This window comes from Colius striatus, chromosome 8, assembly GCF_028858725.1.
Source record: "Colius striatus isolate bColStr4 chromosome 8, bColStr4.1.hap1, whole genome shotgun sequence".
Taxonomy (NCBI): domain Eukaryota; kingdom Metazoa; phylum Chordata; class Aves; order Coliiformes; family Coliidae; genus Colius; species Colius striatus.
In genome coordinates, this window is record NC_084766.1 from 15,013,861 (window position 1) to 15,034,856 (window position 20,996).

At 49.4% G+C, this 20,996-nt stretch overlaps 1 protein-coding gene across 3 annotated transcripts in view; it reads right to left on the minus strand.

Annotated features, from left to right (window-relative positions):
• Window positions 1–8,316, minus strand: part of ADAMTS14 (ADAM metallopeptidase with thrombospondin type 1 motif 14) — a 37,298-nt gene extending 28,982 nt beyond the window's left edge. For all 3 annotated transcript variants that reach the window (XM_062001472.1, XM_062001471.1, XM_062001470.1), the window contains exons 1-3: window positions 8,209–8,316; window positions 7,384–7,808; window positions 140–296 (exon numbers count right to left, since the gene is read on the minus strand). In XM_062001472.1, the coding sequence (XP_061857456.1) occupies window positions 140–296; window positions 7,384–7,808; window positions 8,209–8,281 (655 nt within the window). In that variant the 5' untranslated portion in view covers window positions 8,282–8,316. The remainder of the gene's footprint in view (window positions 1–139; window positions 297–7,383; window positions 7,809–8,208) is intronic.
• Window positions 8,317–20,996: the final 12,680 nt, after the last annotated feature.

The window sequence follows — 20,996 nt, forward strand, 5'->3', positions numbered from 1 at the left end:
GATGAGAGGAAATGGGGAGATACTTTTTTCTGTAGTGTCCAGTGACAGGACAAGGGGTAATGGACATAAGCAGGAACATTAAAAGTTCCACTTAAACACAAGTTAAAACTTCTTTACTGTGAGAGTGAGGGAGCATTACCTTCAGGGTGGAGGTCCTGGTGGGACTCAGCGCCGTCCTGCCGGATGGCCGACCGGCGGTATACCACATGGGCCCTCCCGTGCTCCTCCATCTCCTGCTGCCCTCTCTCCAGGGGCTCGATAAAGAACTCGTTGCTGTCTGTCCGAATCAGGCCAGCCTGGACTCCACAAAGAAATACAGAAAAGGAAAAGCAAAAAAAAAAGGTGTGTCTTAGCACAGGCATATGTGCACATCCACACCTGATACACTCGTTACAGACCGACACTGAGCATGCATGAAAGCAGGGGGAAAAGGCATTCCAAATAAACCAGGTGTGTCATTGCTACTCCGGGACACTGCACTGGATCCATTACCATATTCATGTATGATAACCCTTAATTTCTCCTGTAGATGGGGGAGGGGGGAAAGTGAGGAAAAACCATCCAATTAAAAACAAAAAACCAAAACCCAACAAACTCTGGACACGATTCAAGTTCTGCCTTTATATGGTTAGGAAATTCCACTCCTTCTCATCAATGCGGAGTTTTTCTGCCTAACTCTGCACACAGGCTGGACTGGCTCCCACATCACCTCGACTCACTGCACCCTCCCCATCCTCATCCTCATTTCCATGGGGCTGGGGAAGGGATCAGCCATTTCACCCACACTACTAACTGCACTCACGGCAAGAAGGAAGGAAAAAGAAACTGTCATCTCTGCCCCATGAAGTGCTTGGGAGTTAACGCAGGGGAACCCTTTTGGAGGAGTAGCTGGAAAGCATTACAACTCCACCTCCAAACATGGGGAAGATGAATGAGAGGGCAAACATCACTGGAAATGTTGTCCTGGCTACTGACCTGCTCCTAATTAATACCAAGCTCCCATCAGACCCCCCTTACATCAGCCTGAGCTCTCACATCCTGCAGTGCCGGCCAGCTCAGACTTCAGGCAAGTAAAAGGCTCACTGGGATTTGGCTCCATTCCACAGCAGCTCCCTGCAGCCTGGCATTTTTCACAGCTCCCTCCCTCCCTCATGCACACACGCACGCGCTCCTTCCTCCAGAGCGGCCTGCTCTTGAACAGCTGCCTGGAAAGCACAGGCAGAACATATGGATCTCTTCTAACAGCAAAGCCTTCGGCAGCATGTGCCCACTGGAGTCCTCCCCGGGGCTGGGGCATCAAATCAAATCAAATACATACTATCTATACACATATACCTTGCAGAGAGCAGTCCAAAGGCGCAAGCTGGGCTCAGTAAACACCCAGGCAACGCTGGGGCTCTTCCAGGCCCGCCTGGGCCATTGGCTCCCCTTCCCATCCACGTACCGCTGCCTTCACCGTGGCATCAGCCAACCTGGCTCTGTTAGGCTTGATCAAATTTCCTGCTCCACTTGGGTTTTATTAGCTGCTTAACTCCTCTGGAAAGCAGGTTTCTGGCTGGTTTTGCTTTACCTCCCTCCCAAGGAACCTAAGTATGGGCAGTTGTTCTAGCATCAACTCGCCTGACACACATATCTCAGGTCCTTCCCACAGGAGACATTCAGGTCACCAGGGCAGGACCTCACCAGCCAGGGCTTGTCCCACCACCCTCAGCCAAGGAGATGAAAACCACAGCTAGGTTCAACCAAGAGTCTGGAGCACCAGGCAAGCTGGTGGTGATGACACAACGATCAAGCCAGGGAGTCAACCCATAGATCTCGCCCATAGAATCTCGTCCATAGAATGGTAGGGTTGGAAAGGAGTTTTAGAGATCATCTAGTCCAAACCCCCCTGCAGAAGCAAGTCCACCTAGATCAAGTCACACAGGAACGTGTCCAAGCAGGTCTTGAAAACCTGCAAGGAAGGAGACCCCACACCCTCCCTGGGCAGCCTGCTCCAGTGTTCCGTTACCCTCCAGTGATGGTTAGGCAAGTCCACAGTGATGGGGCAGGTCCAAGCCACTGCTCTTTATTATATGGTAAGAGGTCAGCATCTGCTGCTTAACACAAAAATGAGTAGCCATGAACTTCACCAACAGGGCTGTTAAGCACTGGAACGGGCTGCCCAGGGAGGTGGTAGAGTTCACATCTCTGGAGATATTTAAAAGACGTGTAGATGATGTGTTGAGGGACACGGGTTAGTGATGGGATTGACAATCTGAGGTTAGTGGTTGGACTTGATGATCTTAAAGGTCTTTTCCAATCAAAATGATTCCATGATTCTATGATTCTATTCTCTGAAGGGCAGAGCACTGGGCATCTGCCACAGGCATCACAAACACTCTTGAATTTTACATGCGTGAATTACTCCAATGATTTCTCACCAACTAATGTGCTTCCAGCTTGCACATCGCTACAAGCTCAGGTTGGAGTGGCCCTTCTGCTACCCAAAAGCACCCAGTGTGGTACCCCTAGCAGCATCCTATTTTAGCCCAGCAGCAGCAGCAGCAACCCCTGCTCCAGGAGGAAGTCTGCTGGGACACCCTTGCAGCCCTGCCATGAGGTGTGTCACCCAGGACGAGGCACGTCAAAGCCAGGGTTCATGGGTTCCGGGTGAAAGCCAGAAGCTGCTGAGTCAGATGGCTGGAGGAAAGCCCTGCCACATGCCAAGGCTCCATTAAAATGTGAAAGAGCCTGGTCCCAAGCTACAGCCCACTTGGGTATTTGCCGCTGTTCAGCTCATGACTCAAGCTCCTATACAGCTCAAGAAACAAAGCAACACAGACTTTCTGGCCCATAAGACTTTCTCCCAAAGGCAGGATGCAACACACTGCTCACTCCAGCCATGAGCAAAGCGAGTACCACAAGGTGTGTGCATCTGATCAGAGAAGTCAAATAAATGAAGCAGAAACCGCAACAGTCACTTTGGCATTTGCAAATATAAAAGAGCAACCCTGAAATCGCAGTGTGAGAGGCATGCATGAACCTGCTCGGTCTTATGGAGCAGCTCAGGCTGTATGTCAGCATTTTGGGGAAGTTGTAACTGTAGAGAGGCACTAAGAGAGGCCCCATGCCACTCAAAAAGCCCAAATAACCTTTCCTTGGGCTCTTGCCAAGACATTAATCCCACTCTCAATGAACAGTCTGCCATGTACTTCCCCCAGCCAGTTTTACTTAGTTTAAAAATACCAAATCAAAGGAAATCTGGCAAGGTGAGACTATCATTAGTGATATTTCTAACATGAGATGCTGCCTGCAGCTCTTGGTGAAGGTAATTCCCAAACTAGAGAAACAGCCCTTTGAAGACAATTCCACTCAAAACAATGGGAGAATACACTTTTTTTTCTTTGAAGTAAAACACCAAGCTGACTCCTGCCAGGTCACAGAACATCAAGTCTCTTTTCCAGCACTCCTGCATCTTCTCAGGATATGGGAGAGACAAACTAGCCCCATAGGCCAGCACCAGCCTCACTAAGGGGGAACCCCCAGCACCCCAGGTAAGCAACTCTCCCATCACCGCTGGGTAAGAAGCTCCAACTCCCACAGGAATTCAGGAAATTCTGACACTTCAATGCAGTTTAGTGCAGTGGAAAAGTTAATAAAGCTGCTCCACTCAGCCAGAGAAGCAAACAGTGACGAGGAGAGGGAAATCCAGCTGCGTGGACAGTATGTATTTTTCCTACCCAATTCACACAATCTGGACAAAAAGTCCCAGAAAGCTGAGCTGTGTGAATGCAGGCACCACCACTCCCCGCCACTCCTCTTTCACCCAGAGATTGCCTGGCAAGGGCATCGGGGGATCTGTGGCCGGATGCCTCTGTCCTGTGCAGAGCTGCACCATTCCTGGCAGCAGCACGGTGTGTGTGGCACCAAGACATCATCACTGTTTTGGTACATCTCCATCTACAAGCTCATTGGCATCATGGAGGAAAATGGAATTAAGTGAGATAATTAACCACTGGGACTTTCACTCCATTCTCTTTACCAGGTACAGGTCTAGTATTGCAAACTTGGACAAGATGCTATGCAGGACAAAGAGAGAGCTTTCCACTGGAGAAGTTGGGGGTAAAATACCACCTTCAGACACCTTTGCTCCATTCCCAAGGAGAGTAACATCCAAGATATCTTCCTCTTCAGGCATTTAAACCAGCACCATTTTTCCTTCCTCAAATTAACCCTAGAGTTCAGGAGCTGCAAAGAAATTCCTGGAAGACAAAGTCATACTTTTTTGCACAGGGGCATCACTATGGGGACTGTTTCTCCCTCTGTTCCCTAATACTTACTGTCCCTGAGAGCTTTTGTGTTCTGCTTATCTGCTGCCACCCCCTCGAAGCAAGCCAGAGCCACAGGGATGGAAAATGCTGGCTCTACAGTTTGCAGCACATTGGTGTTTGATAACCCCAGACAGCGTCAGGGAAAAGTCAGCCATGAAAAGCAAACACAGTGCCTACAGACAATAATCCTTCACCCATCTCTGCAACCAGCAAAACACGAAGGAGGAAAGGTGGTGGAATGCTGGGATGCCTTCACTGCAGCAAGATGTGTCTGTCCAAGGAGATATCTGCCTAATGCTACTTTACCAGTTAGGAATTTGGTGGCTTGGATCAGCTTTGAAATTATGTTATGGGCGACAGCATCTTCCCACCCTGGTACGAGAGAAAAAGAAAAAAGGCTGCATTTTCACGCGTGGATGCCTGCAGCAAACAACTGATGTGGAAGGTGCCATGGGTTTGGCATCTGTGAAAGAAAAATCAGCTCACTTACATGGCTAAACAAGGATTTAGGAAAGCCTTAATGTGTACTTTTTTCAAGAACTGAGTGGTGTGTCTTATTATTTGTAATCTCAGTCTGCATTTATACACAGCATAATCTCTTTGTGTACAGAGCCTTCATCCACAGCATCCCAGAAGGCTTCCTCTGACTAGAAACAAGCGCGGTCCTGCACCTCCCACACATGCTATACTGGGATGCAATCCCCTCTGAAGCTCACGGATAATTTCCAGCAAAAGCCCACAGCAACTCCAGAGCACATGCATATTAGAAGAGCAACAAAGCCACCTACAGCCAGTACTCCCTCCATTTTAGTCCCTATCTAGCACGATGTTCACAACAGTCCCTCCCAGATGCTCTGACAGGTCATGCTGCAGGTACAGAGTGATCATAAATACCATCCTCCCATCCTAACCACACCTATCACCGCATTCCAGATGTGTTTCTTGCTCCATTTGCTACATCAAACTCTTTTCATTGCTTTTGGAAGGGCTTTTGGGAGTCCTATTGGTCTCATAGCTCCTCCAAAGGGGATCCATAAGATGTCAGACTTACTTAAGATAGAGGACCATACAGCAATCGACATCAGCCAGAAAACCAATGAAAGAGAGGAATCAACTGCTACGTTGGATGTACCACAAAAGCCTCTTTACTAGGGAAGGAACAGAGCCCCTGTTCGGGCTCTGTCCTCCCAACCTCTTCCCCCAGCCTGCAGTCACCATGTGTGCTTCATCAGATGACGCGACATGGCTGCTTGAGGCCAGGGCATTTATTTGTTGGCCAAAGAGAAGAAAAAACAAAACAGTTTGGCCTTTTTTTCTCCTTAGTGCTTCTGGAGTTCTGCATGAAGAAATAAAACATCTGTGAGACATGACATCAGCAACCACGATGCTAACACTGTGTCCCAGGACAGCTTCCGGGGGTTAATGAAGAGAAAGAGGGATGAAGCAAGCACCCTGAGCTGCTGATCCTGGGAGAAAAGCCACTTCTTTGTTTACATGACCTTAAAAAAAGAGGGTACCACAGATAGCAAGACAGGTACAGCTGCATAAATCCACATGCAAAAGCATCCTGTAGTACAACCTACATCCTACACCAGCATCGCTGCTACTCCCTGTGGCCAAGGGATGGCTGGACAAGGGCAAAATCAATCACAAAGTTGTATGAGGAGCTGAGATGGGTGAGCTTGGAGTAAAGCCTGGAAAAGTTAAACTAAGGCCTACTTGAGATGGACTCTAAATGCAGAGCAGGCCCTGGGGAAGAGAAAGCCCCTAACACCATCCTCACTGTTTCCCAGCCACAGTGGGACATGGGGTCAGATACTGAGTGCTTCCAGCATCCCTCCACCATGATGCCATCAGGAATTAAATCTGCAATACAACCTGCATACATAAAAAGCAAGTTTTCATTCCAGACATAGCACCACTAGTTGATTGCTGGAGCTATAGGAAATACCTTTCAAGCCCACCCAAATTCACCAGCCCCAGAGCAAATCATGTCACTCAGAAATTTCTGCAAATTCACAGCCTCAATGGATGCCAAAAAAATGTGCTTTAAAAGGTGTGGATTATGTGCTAAAATTGCTGGCAAAAAAAGTAAACTACTATCTGTAGACGAAATACGTATTTCTAGCTGTTCTGCTCTATCATTTCTTCTTGTATAGTAACACCAGGCACTGTATAAAAAGAAAGGAATGCCAAATTGTTTGTGCTAGCAGCCAAAATTAGCTTAAGGAATACCCAGAATAAAGCAATCAAAAAAGAATCTTCTTTATTTTTTTAAAGCCAAAATAAGGCACTGATTCCAGCCTAGGAGCAATGTGAGTGTTACCAGGAGAAAACAGCAAATGCTGGCACCTGAAACAAGAATTAAATGGGCTTAAATGAAATTTGGAGGGCAATGGGCCAAAGTTATAAAAAAATAAGAAATTATTTCTCTAGTCTATCAAAGGCAAGAAACCCATAGGCAGCCCAGACGCTAGGGCTAAGGAGGTAACAGAGCCGCTGCTGCTCAGCTGTGCTCACTCAGAGAGTGCAGAAACAGAGTCCTTCCCAAGAAAGATGCTTAACGGGAGCAAGACCACATGCTAACAGTGATTTCAGGAGATGCTTGAGCTCACTGAGACTCATTTAAGAGGCAGAGGAATGCAGATTAAAAGTTTTTGAAGCAGTCCCATGGGAAAACACGGGTGAATGAGGATGCAGCAGCATCACCAGCAGCGTGGGTACCTACCCCAGAGGCAGGTCAGAGCCCCTGAGTGTAACAGCATCTGACAAAGTACAACTCTGGGCAGGAGGCAGCTGAGGCATAGGGCAGGCAATTTTTTCAATCCCTTTAAATAAATATAGCTGCACACATAGCAGAAAGACGAAGCACTCGCCTGTGTCATGCCCTGCCCTGCTTACACCAAAACCCACATGGGGAAAGGGAACCCGCAGCAGCCACATGTACCGTGCAGGTACCTAACTCATCACCAAAACAAATCAGGTTTCAGACACCACGATCCACCTCATAAGAGAAAACCACTCGAAAACACGGACAGCATGCAGAAATCCCCCCGCCAGCCTTGGCGCTTACCAGTCCGTCACAGTTGCTGATGGCCACGGCAGCGCCAGGCATGCCGGAGATGTCACCGGTGAAAAGACACCGCTGCTGGAGGGGTTCCCGGAAAAGCACCTCAAAATCCTCCTGCCATTCGGCCACAGCACCCAGTGGCACCAGCCGCCGGTTGGGCCTCAGCCGGAGGTGCAGCTCCTTCCCAAAAACGGTGACGTTGAAGTAGAGCAAGCGGCCACCGGCCCCGCGGCGCTGGGGGGGTTCATCCAGGGGGCTGCGGGGCACGCGGCGGCGGGACGAGCGTGGGGCTGGGGGACAGGCGCCTTCGCCCGTCCCCACCGCCACCGTGCCGCCAGACACCACGTGTGAGACGAAGCGACCCCGGCAATCGGCACTGAACGGGACGATCACACCATACTCGCTGAGTTTGCCAGACAGGAGGAGCTCTGCAGAGGCAAGACCGAGGGCAAGGGCCCAGTGATGGGCACGGAGCGCGTGGCACGGACTTCGGTGGCCAGCCCAGCTGGGAGCGCCTCCGGCGAGCCCCGTGGGAGCTCGCTAAGCCCGACTCCCGACACAGCCCCGCTTTTGTAGTTTTAACCAGGCGTGTCAAACGTAGCAGAATAAACTCGGGCTGACGTGCCCCAACCACGCCAACTATTTCTCACCCAACCTCCATCTCCCCCCAAATTTCCCGGTGAAACCAAATCCCTCACCCACCTCTCCTCACGCAAACCCTCTCCTTCTTCCCCATCCTCCGGGGTGCAAGCCACCTGTCAAAACACCCCCCGCACTCCTCCCCAAATCCCCCGGGGATCCCCCCCTCCCCGGGACAAGGGGCCGTACCTGGGGCGCTGCCGGCGGCCAGGCAGCCGTGCAGGGGGACAAGGCAAGAAAGCACCAGTCGAAGATAATCCATTTGGGGCCGGCGGCGCGGCGCGGTGCGGCGGGCTGCGGGGCGGGCGGGCTGCGGGGCGGGCGGGCCCGGCGCCCGCCTCTCCCCCCGCCACTGCAGCCGCCGCCGCCGCCGGGGCCGGGGCCGCTCCCGCCGCCGCCGTCGCTGCGGCCTCCGGGCCGGTGATGGGCGTGGGGCGGGCCGGGGGCAGGGTCTGCGCCAAGGGGTGGGAGTTAAGGGGCTTTATTTACTTATTTTTTTAAAAAAATCTTTACTCTTTCACATTAAAAAAAACCCAATAAAGTTCTCGGGTTGCGTTCGGGTGGTTCTTTTCTTGGAAATTTAACAAAAAAAGAAAAAAAAGCGCGTTTTGGGGGCAGGCGGCCCCACGCTGCCAGCGCTGCCAGCCCGCCCTGCGCCCGCCCTCTGCCCGCCGCGCCGGGCTCCGGTCCGGCCCCAACAAAGGGGAGGCGGGCCGGGAAGCCCCCCCTCGCTGCCCCGGCCCAAAACCCGGCCCCGCGCGGGACCCCGGCAAGAGCAGCTCTCTCGGGAGAGCCCGAGTAGCCGCTGCGGCCTCCCGAGGTGTGCGAGGCTCTGGGGAGGCCGAGTATCGAGTGCTGGGGTCAGTTTTGGGCTCCTCACTACAAGAGGGAGGTGCTGGAGCGTGTCCAGAGACAGGCAACAGAGCTGGTGGTCTGGAGAACAAGTCTGATGAGGAGAGGCTGAGGAAACTGGGGGTGTTTAGTCTGGAGAAGAGGCAGCTGAGGGGAGACGAGCTCACTCGCTACAACTACCTGAAGGGAAGTAGTAGTGAGGTGAGGGTCTCGTCTCCCAAGTTACAAGTGACGGGACAAGAGGAAACAGTGCAGGTTTAGATTAGATATTGGGAATAACTTTTTCACTGAAAGGGTTATTGAGCACTGGAATGAGCTGCCCAGGGAGGTGGTGGAGTCACCAGCACCAGATATTGAAAAGCTGTATAGCTAAGGTGCTGAAGGATGTGATTTAATGGTGGGCTTGGCAGTGTAAAGTTAGTGGTTGGACTCAACAGTCTTAAAGGTCTTTTCCAACCAAAATGACTCTATTATTCCTCGTATTTGTTATCAAGCGTTGTGGTTTTTATTCCATGCAGCTCAGTTTACATTGGCTGCCCTATTGGTAGAAGTTGCTTGGACAACAGTTATAATTAGCAAGGATTTGACCAGTGTAAAGGAGATCACTGGCAAGGTGCTGGCTTTCACGTACTGAAAAGTGGTGGGACGTTCTGGTGTATCAAAAATAGCATTAGAGAAGAAGAGGGGAGTTGGTCTCTTCTCCCAAGCTATAAGCACCAGGACAGGAGGAAACAGCCTCAAGTTGCACCCAGAGAAGTTTAGATTGGAGAGTGGGAAACCTTGCCTGAAAGGGTTGTCAAGCATTGGGACAGGCTGCTCAAGGGAACTGATGGAGTCACCAGCCCTGGAGGTATTTAAAACATTTGCAGATGTGGTGCTGAGAGACATGGTTTAGTGGTGGATGTGGCAGTGGTGGTTTAACAGTTGGGCTTGATGATCTCAAAGGTCTTTTCCAACCTAAGCGATTCTATGATTCCACACCCTGTTTCAAATCATCTGAGATGATGGCATTTTTACTCATCCCTTCTCTTTTTCTGAAAAGAAATGATGGGAGAAGGCACTTGGTTGTTTCCAGAGGCCAGGATGCTGTATCGACAAGGATGACCACCACTTGTGTTTTCCAAAGGGCATCCCTAAAGCTCTGCAGCAGGGACCTCACTACCACCCTTATGAGAGGCAAATAAATTAGGTAGTCTGCTAAAAAATAATCAGAATGTCAACAAATCCAACACCACGGTAAAAGAGCTTCCCTCATCGCTCATTTTCACTGCAGAAGACACTCACCACCCAAATGCTGAAAGCCCAGGGCGGAGGATAGGTAGCCACCTCTAGAGAAGGGCCTCTCAACATCCCTTGCCCAAACCTCACCTCCATCATCACAAAGGAACATGCCTTCTGGTGCCATTTGCATTTGCTGTGTCCAGCTATTTATTTTCTTCTGAATCTCATTCTGGACGAGATCCTAAGGCCAGCTCCTGGGGAGAGGCTGTGGTGTGGCACAGGTAATACCAGTTGTGCTGGTTGTGAATGGATTATACTTACCTAAGGCCTCAGGGGCAGTTTGGTTTTGCTGAGCAACCCAAAGCCTGTCCTAAAAGGTAATCCTTGCCTTGAAGGTCTTGTGGTCTAAGCTGGCACAGGAGCCAGAGAGTGGTGGGAAAAGTGAGCAGGAAAGATGTGCTGGGCCACAGACTTCCCATCAGCCCTACTGTTAGGAATATTGTTTTGCATCTCCTTGGTAGGACCTCGGTTGGAGTTTTGCTCTGAGGCCAGGAGCACAGTGATGCCAGGAGGGGCAGGAGAGGAGTGCCATTTGAGAAGAGCTGCCTTTGGAAAGCCTTACTTATCTCTGCTGTTGAGATAGGTGGATGGTGGGGCTGCTGTGTGCTGGAGGAAGGATCCACGTGTGGGGACAGGAGATTGTCCTGACCGCGGCCATTTCTGGTGAAGCACTGAGGGAAGCAATACTTCAGCGCTCTCCAGTCATCTTACACAGCATGGATGCTGCCAGAGCATCACTCCAGAGCTGTTTGTGAGGGTGAAGAGCCTTGCTTTCTAGCTGAGTGATTGAGTTGGGTTTTAGTGAAAGGAAGGGACACAAGGTGCCTCCAGAAAGAGATGAATCAGCTTACTTCAACTAAAGAGAATTTCAAATTAGGAAACAGTATTTTATTTCCAGATTTAAGTTTTTGCATGCTTCTGTTGCTTAGTGAAATCTATCATTAAACACAAGAAGTGATATGTAAGAAATATTTGGCATGGAAGATAGAAGAATTTGTGCTGCAAGCATTTTAGGTGATTTAGGCAGACAGGCACCCATTAGAGCATTAAAGCTGGAACAAGCCCTCGTTACGGCTAAACAGATTTGTGACAAAACACATAATAAAGAGCATACTTTACTCGTGAAGAACAGCTTCACAAAACATCGCTTAATTACTTATTTTTTCAGAGGCAGAAACAATTTCATCGCCCGTGAGATCCGTGAACTCATCCAATCCCTCCAGACCATTAACAAACTGGTGTTACCAAACTGTTGGCTCCATCAGCCTAAATGTGGTGGGCCAACGCTGGCCCTGAGCTGATGTGCAACTACCCCTTTGAAAGGTCAAAAAGAAATGGGTTTGGGTACTGCTCCTGTAACTTACTGTGCCTGGGGAAAAGATGACCACTAAGGAGATCTCTTGAGCTCCCAGATGCTGAGATGTTAATTTGTCAGCTCTGCTCCTGGGTCTTACCTGCCTGAAATATTAAAATGATTAACCCCTACCAGTGGGTTTTTGTGTTACCTCTACCAACACCATCACTTAAAAACGCGTTCTTTCCAGCCTTCTTCCTCTCAATTCCCAGTGTAAAGAGGGGATGGGAAGAGTGAAAAGGCAAGGCAGCTATGGGATGTTTCTTGCTAGGGAAAGCTAAACCAAGATCTGCAGTAATTCAGTTTTTTGATAAGCGATTAATAACGGAGAGGTGAGACAGTGACTCTGTCTCTCTCAGACGCAGCATGGCCCCAAACCAGGCAGAAGGAGACCCCAGCTGTCCCACACACCCCAGAGGGGACTCAGCCAAGGCTGCAAGGCGCATACCTGGACATCCCAGCTTCTTTTCCCCACCAACACGTGCAGTCTTGCCCTCCAAAAGCCCTGCCCGCCCAGCTGCGGCTGAGAAGAACCCCTGCAGCAACTCCCAGCCTCTCTGCCCAGCGTTTGGTCCTTTTCTTTCCTTCTTCACTTCTCCTTTCTCTCCTGCTTTTCCCCTTTACTTTGGCCTCTCTGCTCTCCTCTTTGTCTCCTAGCTTTGCCTTTCTCCTCCCGGCCTTTAACTCTGCCCACCTTTCTCCTTGACTTTAGGCTTAACCTTTTCCTTTCCGTTTTTGAGTTCAAATGGAGCCTTTCCTGTCTTCCCCCTCTCAAATGCTGTTTTATCTCCAGACCCTGTTTCCTCCATCGATCATACACTTTCTTATTCTGCTTTCTGAAGCAACAGGCACTCCTTTTGTCAGCCCTGAGGTTTGCCAGTGACATCTTTTTGAGGACTTTCCCATTTACTAAGTGACCTCTAGGTCTGGGGAGGAGCAGCTTTTCTTTCCAGCTTCCAGAAAAGAAAGCTGCCAACAGCTGCTGCTTTTAAAACCCCAAATCACACTACGGGAGACTCCAGCATGTATTCCCAAAGCCCAGTGTTTATCTGGTGATATCAAGTCCTGCCCATCTGGGAGAGATGTGGGACAGGGTGGTCCCCCCCACCAGCAGCAGATGCAGCTATTTGGCCCATAAATGCAATTAATGCTGAATTTGAGGGCTGGGAAAACCTTCACATCAGGCTGGAAGGATTTCTTTAAAAGAAAACTGCTTAATTGAGTCTATTTTTTGAGCCTTTATGGCCACTGGTTGTTTTGCTCAGCCATGGAAGCCTCCTGGAGGGGAGGGCATTAGGTCTAATAAAATCATAGCAATCTCCACCAATTACCTAAACTAGCTTTTCTACCCATAATATCATGAGTTTAGGAGCCAGGAGCTTGGGATTTACTGGAGTGAGAAGCAAGGGCTGTATTGCCAGCCAGCAGTCACCACATTTCTTCTTCCGAGAGATTTAAAGCTTCTGTTTGTTAATCCAAAAGGCTATGAAACAGCCTGCCCCTGTGGATTGAGTAACCACCAGCCTCAGCTTCACAATGGGCTGATTTCTGGCAAGAAGTGGTAAAAATGGCCTCCAAAAAATTAAAAGAAAGAAGAAGGGGGGGGGGGGGGGGAAAGCATTTCTGCAGATGGTTGGTTTCATTTGTGTTTTTAAAAGCAGCTGCAGGAAGAAAGTGGGAGCCTCAGGAGAGGAGGACTAGCATCCTAGACAGAGGTGAAGTGGGCAGGAGGGCACAGCCAGGGTTTTTACCTGCTGCCTGTCCCCATCCTGCGTGCAACACACCTCCATGCTCGGAGAAGGCCAAAGGTCTGTGGGGATGCTTGGCAATTCGGGAGACATCCAAAAGCCCACCACCATTCAGGGAACCAGGGCCTCTGCAGGGAGTGCAATCCCACCCACCCCCAGCTCCCCAAATGAGAGGGACCAAAGCAAAAGTGGCAGCAGGCTGTGGGGGAGCGAGCATGACCTCATCCCTCAGACACGCAGAGCCGCCATGAGATTAAACCAGTTACTGCCACAGAGCCAGTGGCAGAAGGGGAGAGAGCTCTTGGGAGAGAAAAGTCCTCTGAGCATTTTCCTCTCCCTCCCTAGAGCAGCCCTCAGCCAAAGCAGGGAAAGACACCCCTTTTCCAGGATTTCAGCTCTTGCTGGGGAAGTTTCTCGGAGTGCTGCTAGACCACCAAGGAGGGTCTCGCAGATGCCATGATCATCCTGAAGGAGGAGAAGCACAGACCCTGCTCTTGGAGGCAGAGAGCTCACAAGCACATCATCTGGTGTCTGGCTGCCCAGGGGCAGGATCATTCCTGGCAGATCTCTCCCTAATCCTTGCTTTAAGACCTCCAAAGATGGAGGGAGCCTCCACAAGCCCTCAGGACATTTTTCATGTTTATTTTTTATCCCATGTCTTGCTTTTCTTATATTGGAAAGTTTTTCCTCCTGCTTAATCTGAATATTTCTTGCAGCTGCTTACACCAAGGAGTTGTTGTGCCATTTCCTTGGATTTTCTTGCCTTTTCTGCAGCTCTCTCCCTACACAAAGATAGCTGCTGCACCCCTCCACAGCTGCCTCTCATCTCCTCTGACCTCTCCCTATTCAGGCCAGGGCTTTCCCTAGCTGCGATGCCGAGCTCATGGTGCACCCTGAATAAAATCCAATTAGCTGACCTAATCCTCCACAAAGGTCCAGGGATATGACTTAAAGGCTTCTAGGCTTTTCCTCCAGAAGTGCAAAAGCAAAGCCATGCCCATCTGCCTTGCACACTCCCAGCATCCTTGCACACAAGCACCCGCAACACCCGTCCACAAATTCAGAGCCTCAAGGAAAATAGTCACAGAAGTGTGCGCACCTGCCACCAGTCTCCTGCTGACCATCAGCATCGGGGTAATGGACATAAGCTAGAACACAAAAAGTTCCACTTAAACACAACAAAAAATTTCTTTACTATAAGAAGCCCTGGCACAGGCTGCCCAGGACAGTGTGGAGTCTCCTTCTCTGGAGGTTTTCAAACCCACCTGGACACATTCCTGAGTGATCTGATCAAGGGGAACCTGCTTTAGCAGAGAGTTGGACTGGGTGATCTCTAGAGGTCCCTTCCAATCCTGACCATTCCATGATTCCGTGATTCTAACATACCAAAGAGGCTGGATGCTGTTACAAAGCCAAGCAACAATGGCAGTGACTGGCAGTGTTCTTCTGCAAGGCCCCAAACATGCTGGCATCATCACAATTTTTAAGGTGAGTCTTCACTGCAGCTGGAAAACCGAGTTCTCCGTAGATGATATGCTGAAGGACATGGTTTAGTGATGGGCTTGGCAGTGTGAGTTTAGTGCTTGGACTCAATGATTTTGAAGGTCTTTTCCAACCAAATGATCCTATGATTCCATGATTTAGTACCTAGGAAGCAAGTAGCAGTGAATGCTGTGGATTTTGTTGGGGGAAGTCATGCTCTTTTCCAAGACTCAGAAGGGAGAGATGGGTCTCTGGAGTGGCTGGGCCAGCCAGGATGGGAAACAAACTCCCACGGTGTGAGGTCCTACCATCTTCCCATCACCGTCTGCTCTGTAGTCTATGTCTCCAAAGGCTGCCAGACCTCATGGGTCCTCCTGATGGCACCCAGGCAGCCTTTGCTGGGATCAGAGCCGTGCACCCAGCCTGACCCGAGGGAAAGCATCTTTCCCTCACCCCACCTCACCACATCATGCTTTGCCTCCGAGCATCACTTCCCCCACGAGCCAGGCTAAAGCACATCTCCCAGCAGAGCGCTCGATTACGGCTGCATCTCCAAATTCCTGCAGGATATTTGCCTTGGCAACCTCACTGGGAGGTTTCTGGGGGCTGGGAGTCCCCCCTCCACTCCCTGCCCACCCAGGAATGAAGAGGCATGCTTGGGAAATGAAACTGTAAAGCTGAAAAAGGAATAAATGAGCCAGAAAGTGGAAGTCGACGCCAGCCTGGGCTGATGGGAGATGCTGAACTGCAAGTTAAGGGATGGTGAAACAAGGTCAGTGAGATTTATACCGACAGCCTTGGACGGCTTCCAGCCCCTACTGTCAGACGCGAAGGCTTGGAAAAGAGGAGGGAAAAAGTTGCTCTCCTTCTAGGAACCGTGCTGTGAGGTTTGCGGAGAGAGCTGTGCTGGCGTGGCTGGGTACGCTGGTGGGAAAGCAAAAATAAACCCCCAACAACATCTGTTTTTCAATTAGAATGCAACACAGAGCCCAGCTGAGGCAGGTGTTCAACTTTGGGTCAGCAGGACCACAGAGGAGTTCAGGCATTCAACATGACCTTGGTTTAAATAAGCCCAGACATCTGGGTGAGGGGCTCCCCATCGTGACAGGTTGAAACCTGTATAACCACTCCTTCCCCAAAACATAATGCCTACACAGAGGCTTAAAGTCATCTGTGGCATCCAAGAGAAATATATGAGCCATATCCTTGAGACCTCGATGGTTGTTAAAGCCTCTCTGTGCCCTCCAGCAGCCAGGGCTCAGACCACCTACTGCCCAAGGGGCGCGATGATGATGGCAGAATCACCTGCATCCCACCAACAACACTTCAGAGACCAGTTGTCCCTGCCAAAATCCACACCCCCAGGGCTGGCTGGTGGGAGGCACCCATCCTTGCATGCTCTTTTGACATCCCCAGCCCTTCCCTTTATTTACAGCAGCATTTCTCCCATCAAGGCCCAACACAAACTAGGTTAGTCTCTCGCAGCATCCCTCCAGATGCGCCTTTCCCTCTATACACATTGACCATCTTATTAATTTTTAACCATCCTCCTGTTAAAATTAAGCTAACTGGTGTGTAAACCCCAAATTATTTCTTTTTTCACCTCTTCAAGCAAGCTACTGAGCATTTCCTGGTCCCCTGGGGCCTCGCTCATCCCCTGGACTGATGGTTATCATTCTGGCATGACCCCTGCCAGACGGTGAGTGCTTTTGACTGAATCTCACCGAGCCCCATCTCCACCTTCATCACTTTCAGCTCAAGCTGAGGAAAAGTAATTTTTCACTTGCATGTGTCCAGAAACAGCTCGAAGTGGGAGGAATCAGAAAAAAAAACCCCTAACAGCTCTTTGGGGTTTTTTTCCTTGTAATATTCACAGGTCAAAAATGAGAAAGAGGGAGGTCGCTTCAAGCCCAGGGGATGTGTTTTTCTGCAAGAAAAAAGCTAGCCCTTATGCTTTGCAAGACTCCTAACTTTTGAGACTCCTCTTACTGCCCACAGGGATGCTTTCCCCTGTGCACAGGATACTGTGTACATTGCATCTCTGGATTTAGCCAAAAAGTCCCCCTTCTCCGCACCATCTCCTTTCAGCCCGTGATTTATTCCCACCTCTGCAGCACACGCTGGACCTGTCATTCTGCTCCCCAAAACAATGGGGGACTTGTCCCTGAAACAAACCACGCTTGGGGGTCTGGTGGGGCTGTTCTCATCTGGAGGATGAGAACAAGAGAGGGAAAGGAAAGTTTATAGTGCTCAGAGGTCCGCTATTGCACCTATATGGCTTTTATTTTTAGTTTTCCAAGCCCTGTCTCTGCAAAAGCATCTTAATTACCATTCTTCAGCTATAAAATGAAACACAGATGCGCTCTCTTTTCAGAGGTCCAAGGGTTTCATCGGGGGGTTCTGCTAGAGAGGTACATCATAGAAAGAAAAACATGGAAATTATTATTCTTATTATTATTAAGAGCTGTTATGTCAGAACTATTCACAGTGGCCCCGTGCCAGCACATGCCTCCCCAGTACCACGCTCAGCCTGGCCCACTGACAGCTGCCCTGAGCTCAGCCTCTTCCCCTGCAATCTCCCTTGCTTCAGTTAATAGGAATCACATCACCCCCCAGCCCCAAAATGTGCTTTATTTTCACCAACAGTTAGGGAATACTCCCTCAAAATACTCCCTGAAAAGCTCATATTCAGGACACTGGTGTACATCTGACATTTTCTATTTAAGCAGAGTTGCCCCAGCTGAGTGGAGAAAATGAGGGAAAAGAAGGGGGCTTTAAACCCAAAGGCAGTGCTGAAGGCCCTGATAGCTGGGGTGATTTAGCTAGGGCTGTGGCAGGTTTCCCCTTGCAGTCCCACGTGCCAGTGGAATATTGGCTCTTCTGCATATTTTCCCCTTTCAATATATGAAAAATCATAAAGACACGTGAATTTAAGCTTCCAAGGATTTCTACTCACCCATAAGTGGAGGGGGAAAAATTACCCTGGCTGAGGATTAAGCCCAAAAAGAGGTTCCTTTGCCAGGGTCCCTGTCTGATGGAAAGGGAGAATCTGGCCAGGAACAGATGTATTTTTGCTTTTTTTTTTTAATTAAAAAAACCCCAAAACAACAGTCTATCAATAATCTTAACAAAATAGAGGGGGTCCCACAGGCTGACATACTCTGGGGGAGTTTTATGGGAGGATGCTGGAGCTAGAATGTGGGCCCCGGCCACCTTTTCACCCCTCCATGCACTGAATGAATGAATCTATTTATTTATTGCACATGTTTATTATATGTATTATTATTCTGCCAGAAACCAGTTTCTGGCAGGAAGCTTTGCTTTCTCTGGAGGGAGGCAGCTAACCTGAGGGTAGACGTGGATGAACACAGTACAACTTTCCACTAAAATAGCGCTCACAAGAAACAAGCTCCAGCCAAACACGGAGGCTGAGCAGTGAGAGGGCACAGCTGGAGCCCTTGCCTGGCACCCATGCCCTTGCCTGTGCAAGGACTTAGGGTGTACCTCTATTTATGAGGCACCTTTTGACCCAGAACTTCCCCCAGATCGAGTCACAAGGGGGGTTTATTCAGTTCCAAAAAGGTTTTCCTTGTTCTGTTTTAATATATGTTTTGTATTAATGTATATTTTGATAGGGATTTAAAAGACAATTTTTACCCCTGTATAGATAGCCAATAGCATTTAGCACTGCCAGTAGTTACAGGTTCATCATGTTTCATTAGATACACCTGGGGGTTTGAATTATAACCACCTTTGGTACTCCTGCAATGCAAAAAGAGCGGCACATCTGCTGCAGAGAAAAACCTGGGGAGGGTATACAGCAGCATACACCTAACCCTCAGTGATGGGAAGGCAAAGACAAGCATGAAGGACTACAAGCTTCTCCACGTAAAAGATCATGGCCAGTAGCGGAGCACAGCTACAACAGTCACTGTTGCCACGTTATCCTCATGCTGCAGCCAGAAAGAAGGGGGGGAAAAAGTAATAAAACCACTCACTGCTTTTACAACAACAGAGCTGGGCTCCCAAACTGGCCAAAAAAAGCCCTCTTTGATGATGATCCAGGGTATTTTGGCATGCAGGAGCAAGCATCTCTCCTTTGCTCTGTGCTCAAGGCTGTGGGGAGAAATGCAATCACTGTTCTGCAGCAGAAATTGATTCTGGTGCCCTCAGGTTTGGGTTCCAGCTCCCAGGGAGGGGCAGAAAGCAGAGTCCCACCTGGGGACAGTTTGCCCTCACTCACTCAGCACAGCTGCCCTTAGGGCTGTGAATGCCAGCCCTGCATGGAGGGAGGCACCCAGAGGGATGCAGCACCCTGATTTCACTGGGACAATGACGTGGTCCAGCCTGGTGCAAGGCTCTGTTGGCATTACAGCCTTTCAATTCCCTCCTACAGCAATAGGTATAGATAAATATGTGTGTATTTTTTCCTCTGGCACAGGCAGAAGGCTGGCTAGCACTATTTATTAAGGCAGCTGCAGACCCTTTTTCAAAATACTCCAGCCCCATATCTCATCTCTTTCAAGCTCCATGGGGGCTGTTGTCCCAAAGGCTATGTTCAATGCCCCAAATAACTTTTTCCACAGGCAGGATAAGGAATGGGTTTGAGGTCCTTTTTTTTTGTGTACAAAGATGGGTGCAACAGTGGGACACAGGGTGATTTGGGGTGGGGAGTGGCTTCTCCCCCTCCCTCACCATAACATGCTCAGCTCTGCATCTTCAGGCAACCTGGATATCACACCCCTAAGTTGGCATGTTGGCTCCTGTGGCTGCAGAGACAGCTTTTTCCCATTGTCCCAGGAGCCTGCAAGTTTGGGAAAAGGAGTTTTTGTAAATCAAGCAAAGCCCAAAAACTAGGCAATGACACCCAGAGCTGTAGGGATGCCCTGTGTCCCTGCCATGGGAACGAGATGCTCTACTCTCTGCTACAGATGGATGCTACACCTTTGGGCCAGCAAAGCAGAAAACCAGGCAGGGATCTGTGTTTCTCTGAAAGTAATCCTTTAGGACTGCTGGCTGGGATTTTATTATTCACTTATCTGCCCCTAAAATAATACAGAATCCCCTCAGCTGTATTCCCATGCTCAAAGCCCTGAACAAGCTGGGGAGAGCAGATAAACAAGAGTATAATGTGGATAACCAAGGGTCAAAAACCTGCAGAAAACCATTTTTTTGTGCAAATCAGTGAAACAATCAATGAGGGCTCATTTCATGGGTTTTCCTCAGCCAAGCAAAGCCAGTTCTGAAAAAACAGGCTAAATAGGAGTCAGGAGTAATAAAGAGGTGAAAGAAATAAAGGCTTGTTTCACTCCTTGAACTGGAATGCTAAGTGATTTCCAGTGAAAGGGTCAGCTAGCAGACCCAGCCAATGGAAAAGAGCAGTTTTTAAAAGGTATATGAAAATGAGTTTCTTTTTGGTAAGTATTTTTGTCCACAGACCCCTTGCTGAGGTCTCCCTGGGTTGAATGTACTGTTAATAACTCACTTATGGGTGCTTTTTAAATACATGTATTTATATTCTATATTATTCTATATTTACATTCATCCCTGGTGACTCCACAAGCCTTTTGCCCCAGTGCATAGCAAAACCATAGCTCCGAGGGGATGTGCTGAGACCACAGAGGATGCTGAGGATAGGAAAGTCCAGCAGGTCAGGCTGAAAATATGTGGCCAAATATCTCAGCAGAGCTCAACGCTGCCACCACGGCTGGTTGGAATGATGGGATGAAGTGAAACCATGACCTGAATTTGAAGGAAATCAATTTACTGCAGCGATCAGGATGAGAGAATTGATGGGGACTAGGTCACACATTGCCCTTGAGGATGCTATGGCCCATCTCCCAGCCATTCCCTCCACTCTGGGACCGCCCCCAGCTTTCCTCTGCCTTGCACTGAGAGCTTCTGCTGGAGCCAACCCTCTCAAAACCCATTCAGAGCAGGTTTAACTTATCATCTGAGAAAGGCAGCTAAGTTTCTGCTTTCCCAGCCTGGGGAAAAGAAGAAATAAATACAGCACGGTTGATTTTTCACATTCAAACCATCTCCAAGGCTTTTTTTTTTCCCCCCAGGCAATTGCTTTTGCCCCACATTGGAAATTGCCTATTAGGGTGGTGAGAAAGCAGAATGAAGCCTTTGAGCCCCCCTGGTCCAGGTGATGCAAAGCTCCAGCCTTCATTACCAAGATTAAAAGGGCTGGGATTTTGTAAGCAATTAAAACCCCTGCCTAATTAAGTCAGGGCTATTAGGCAGAGCTTCCAAGG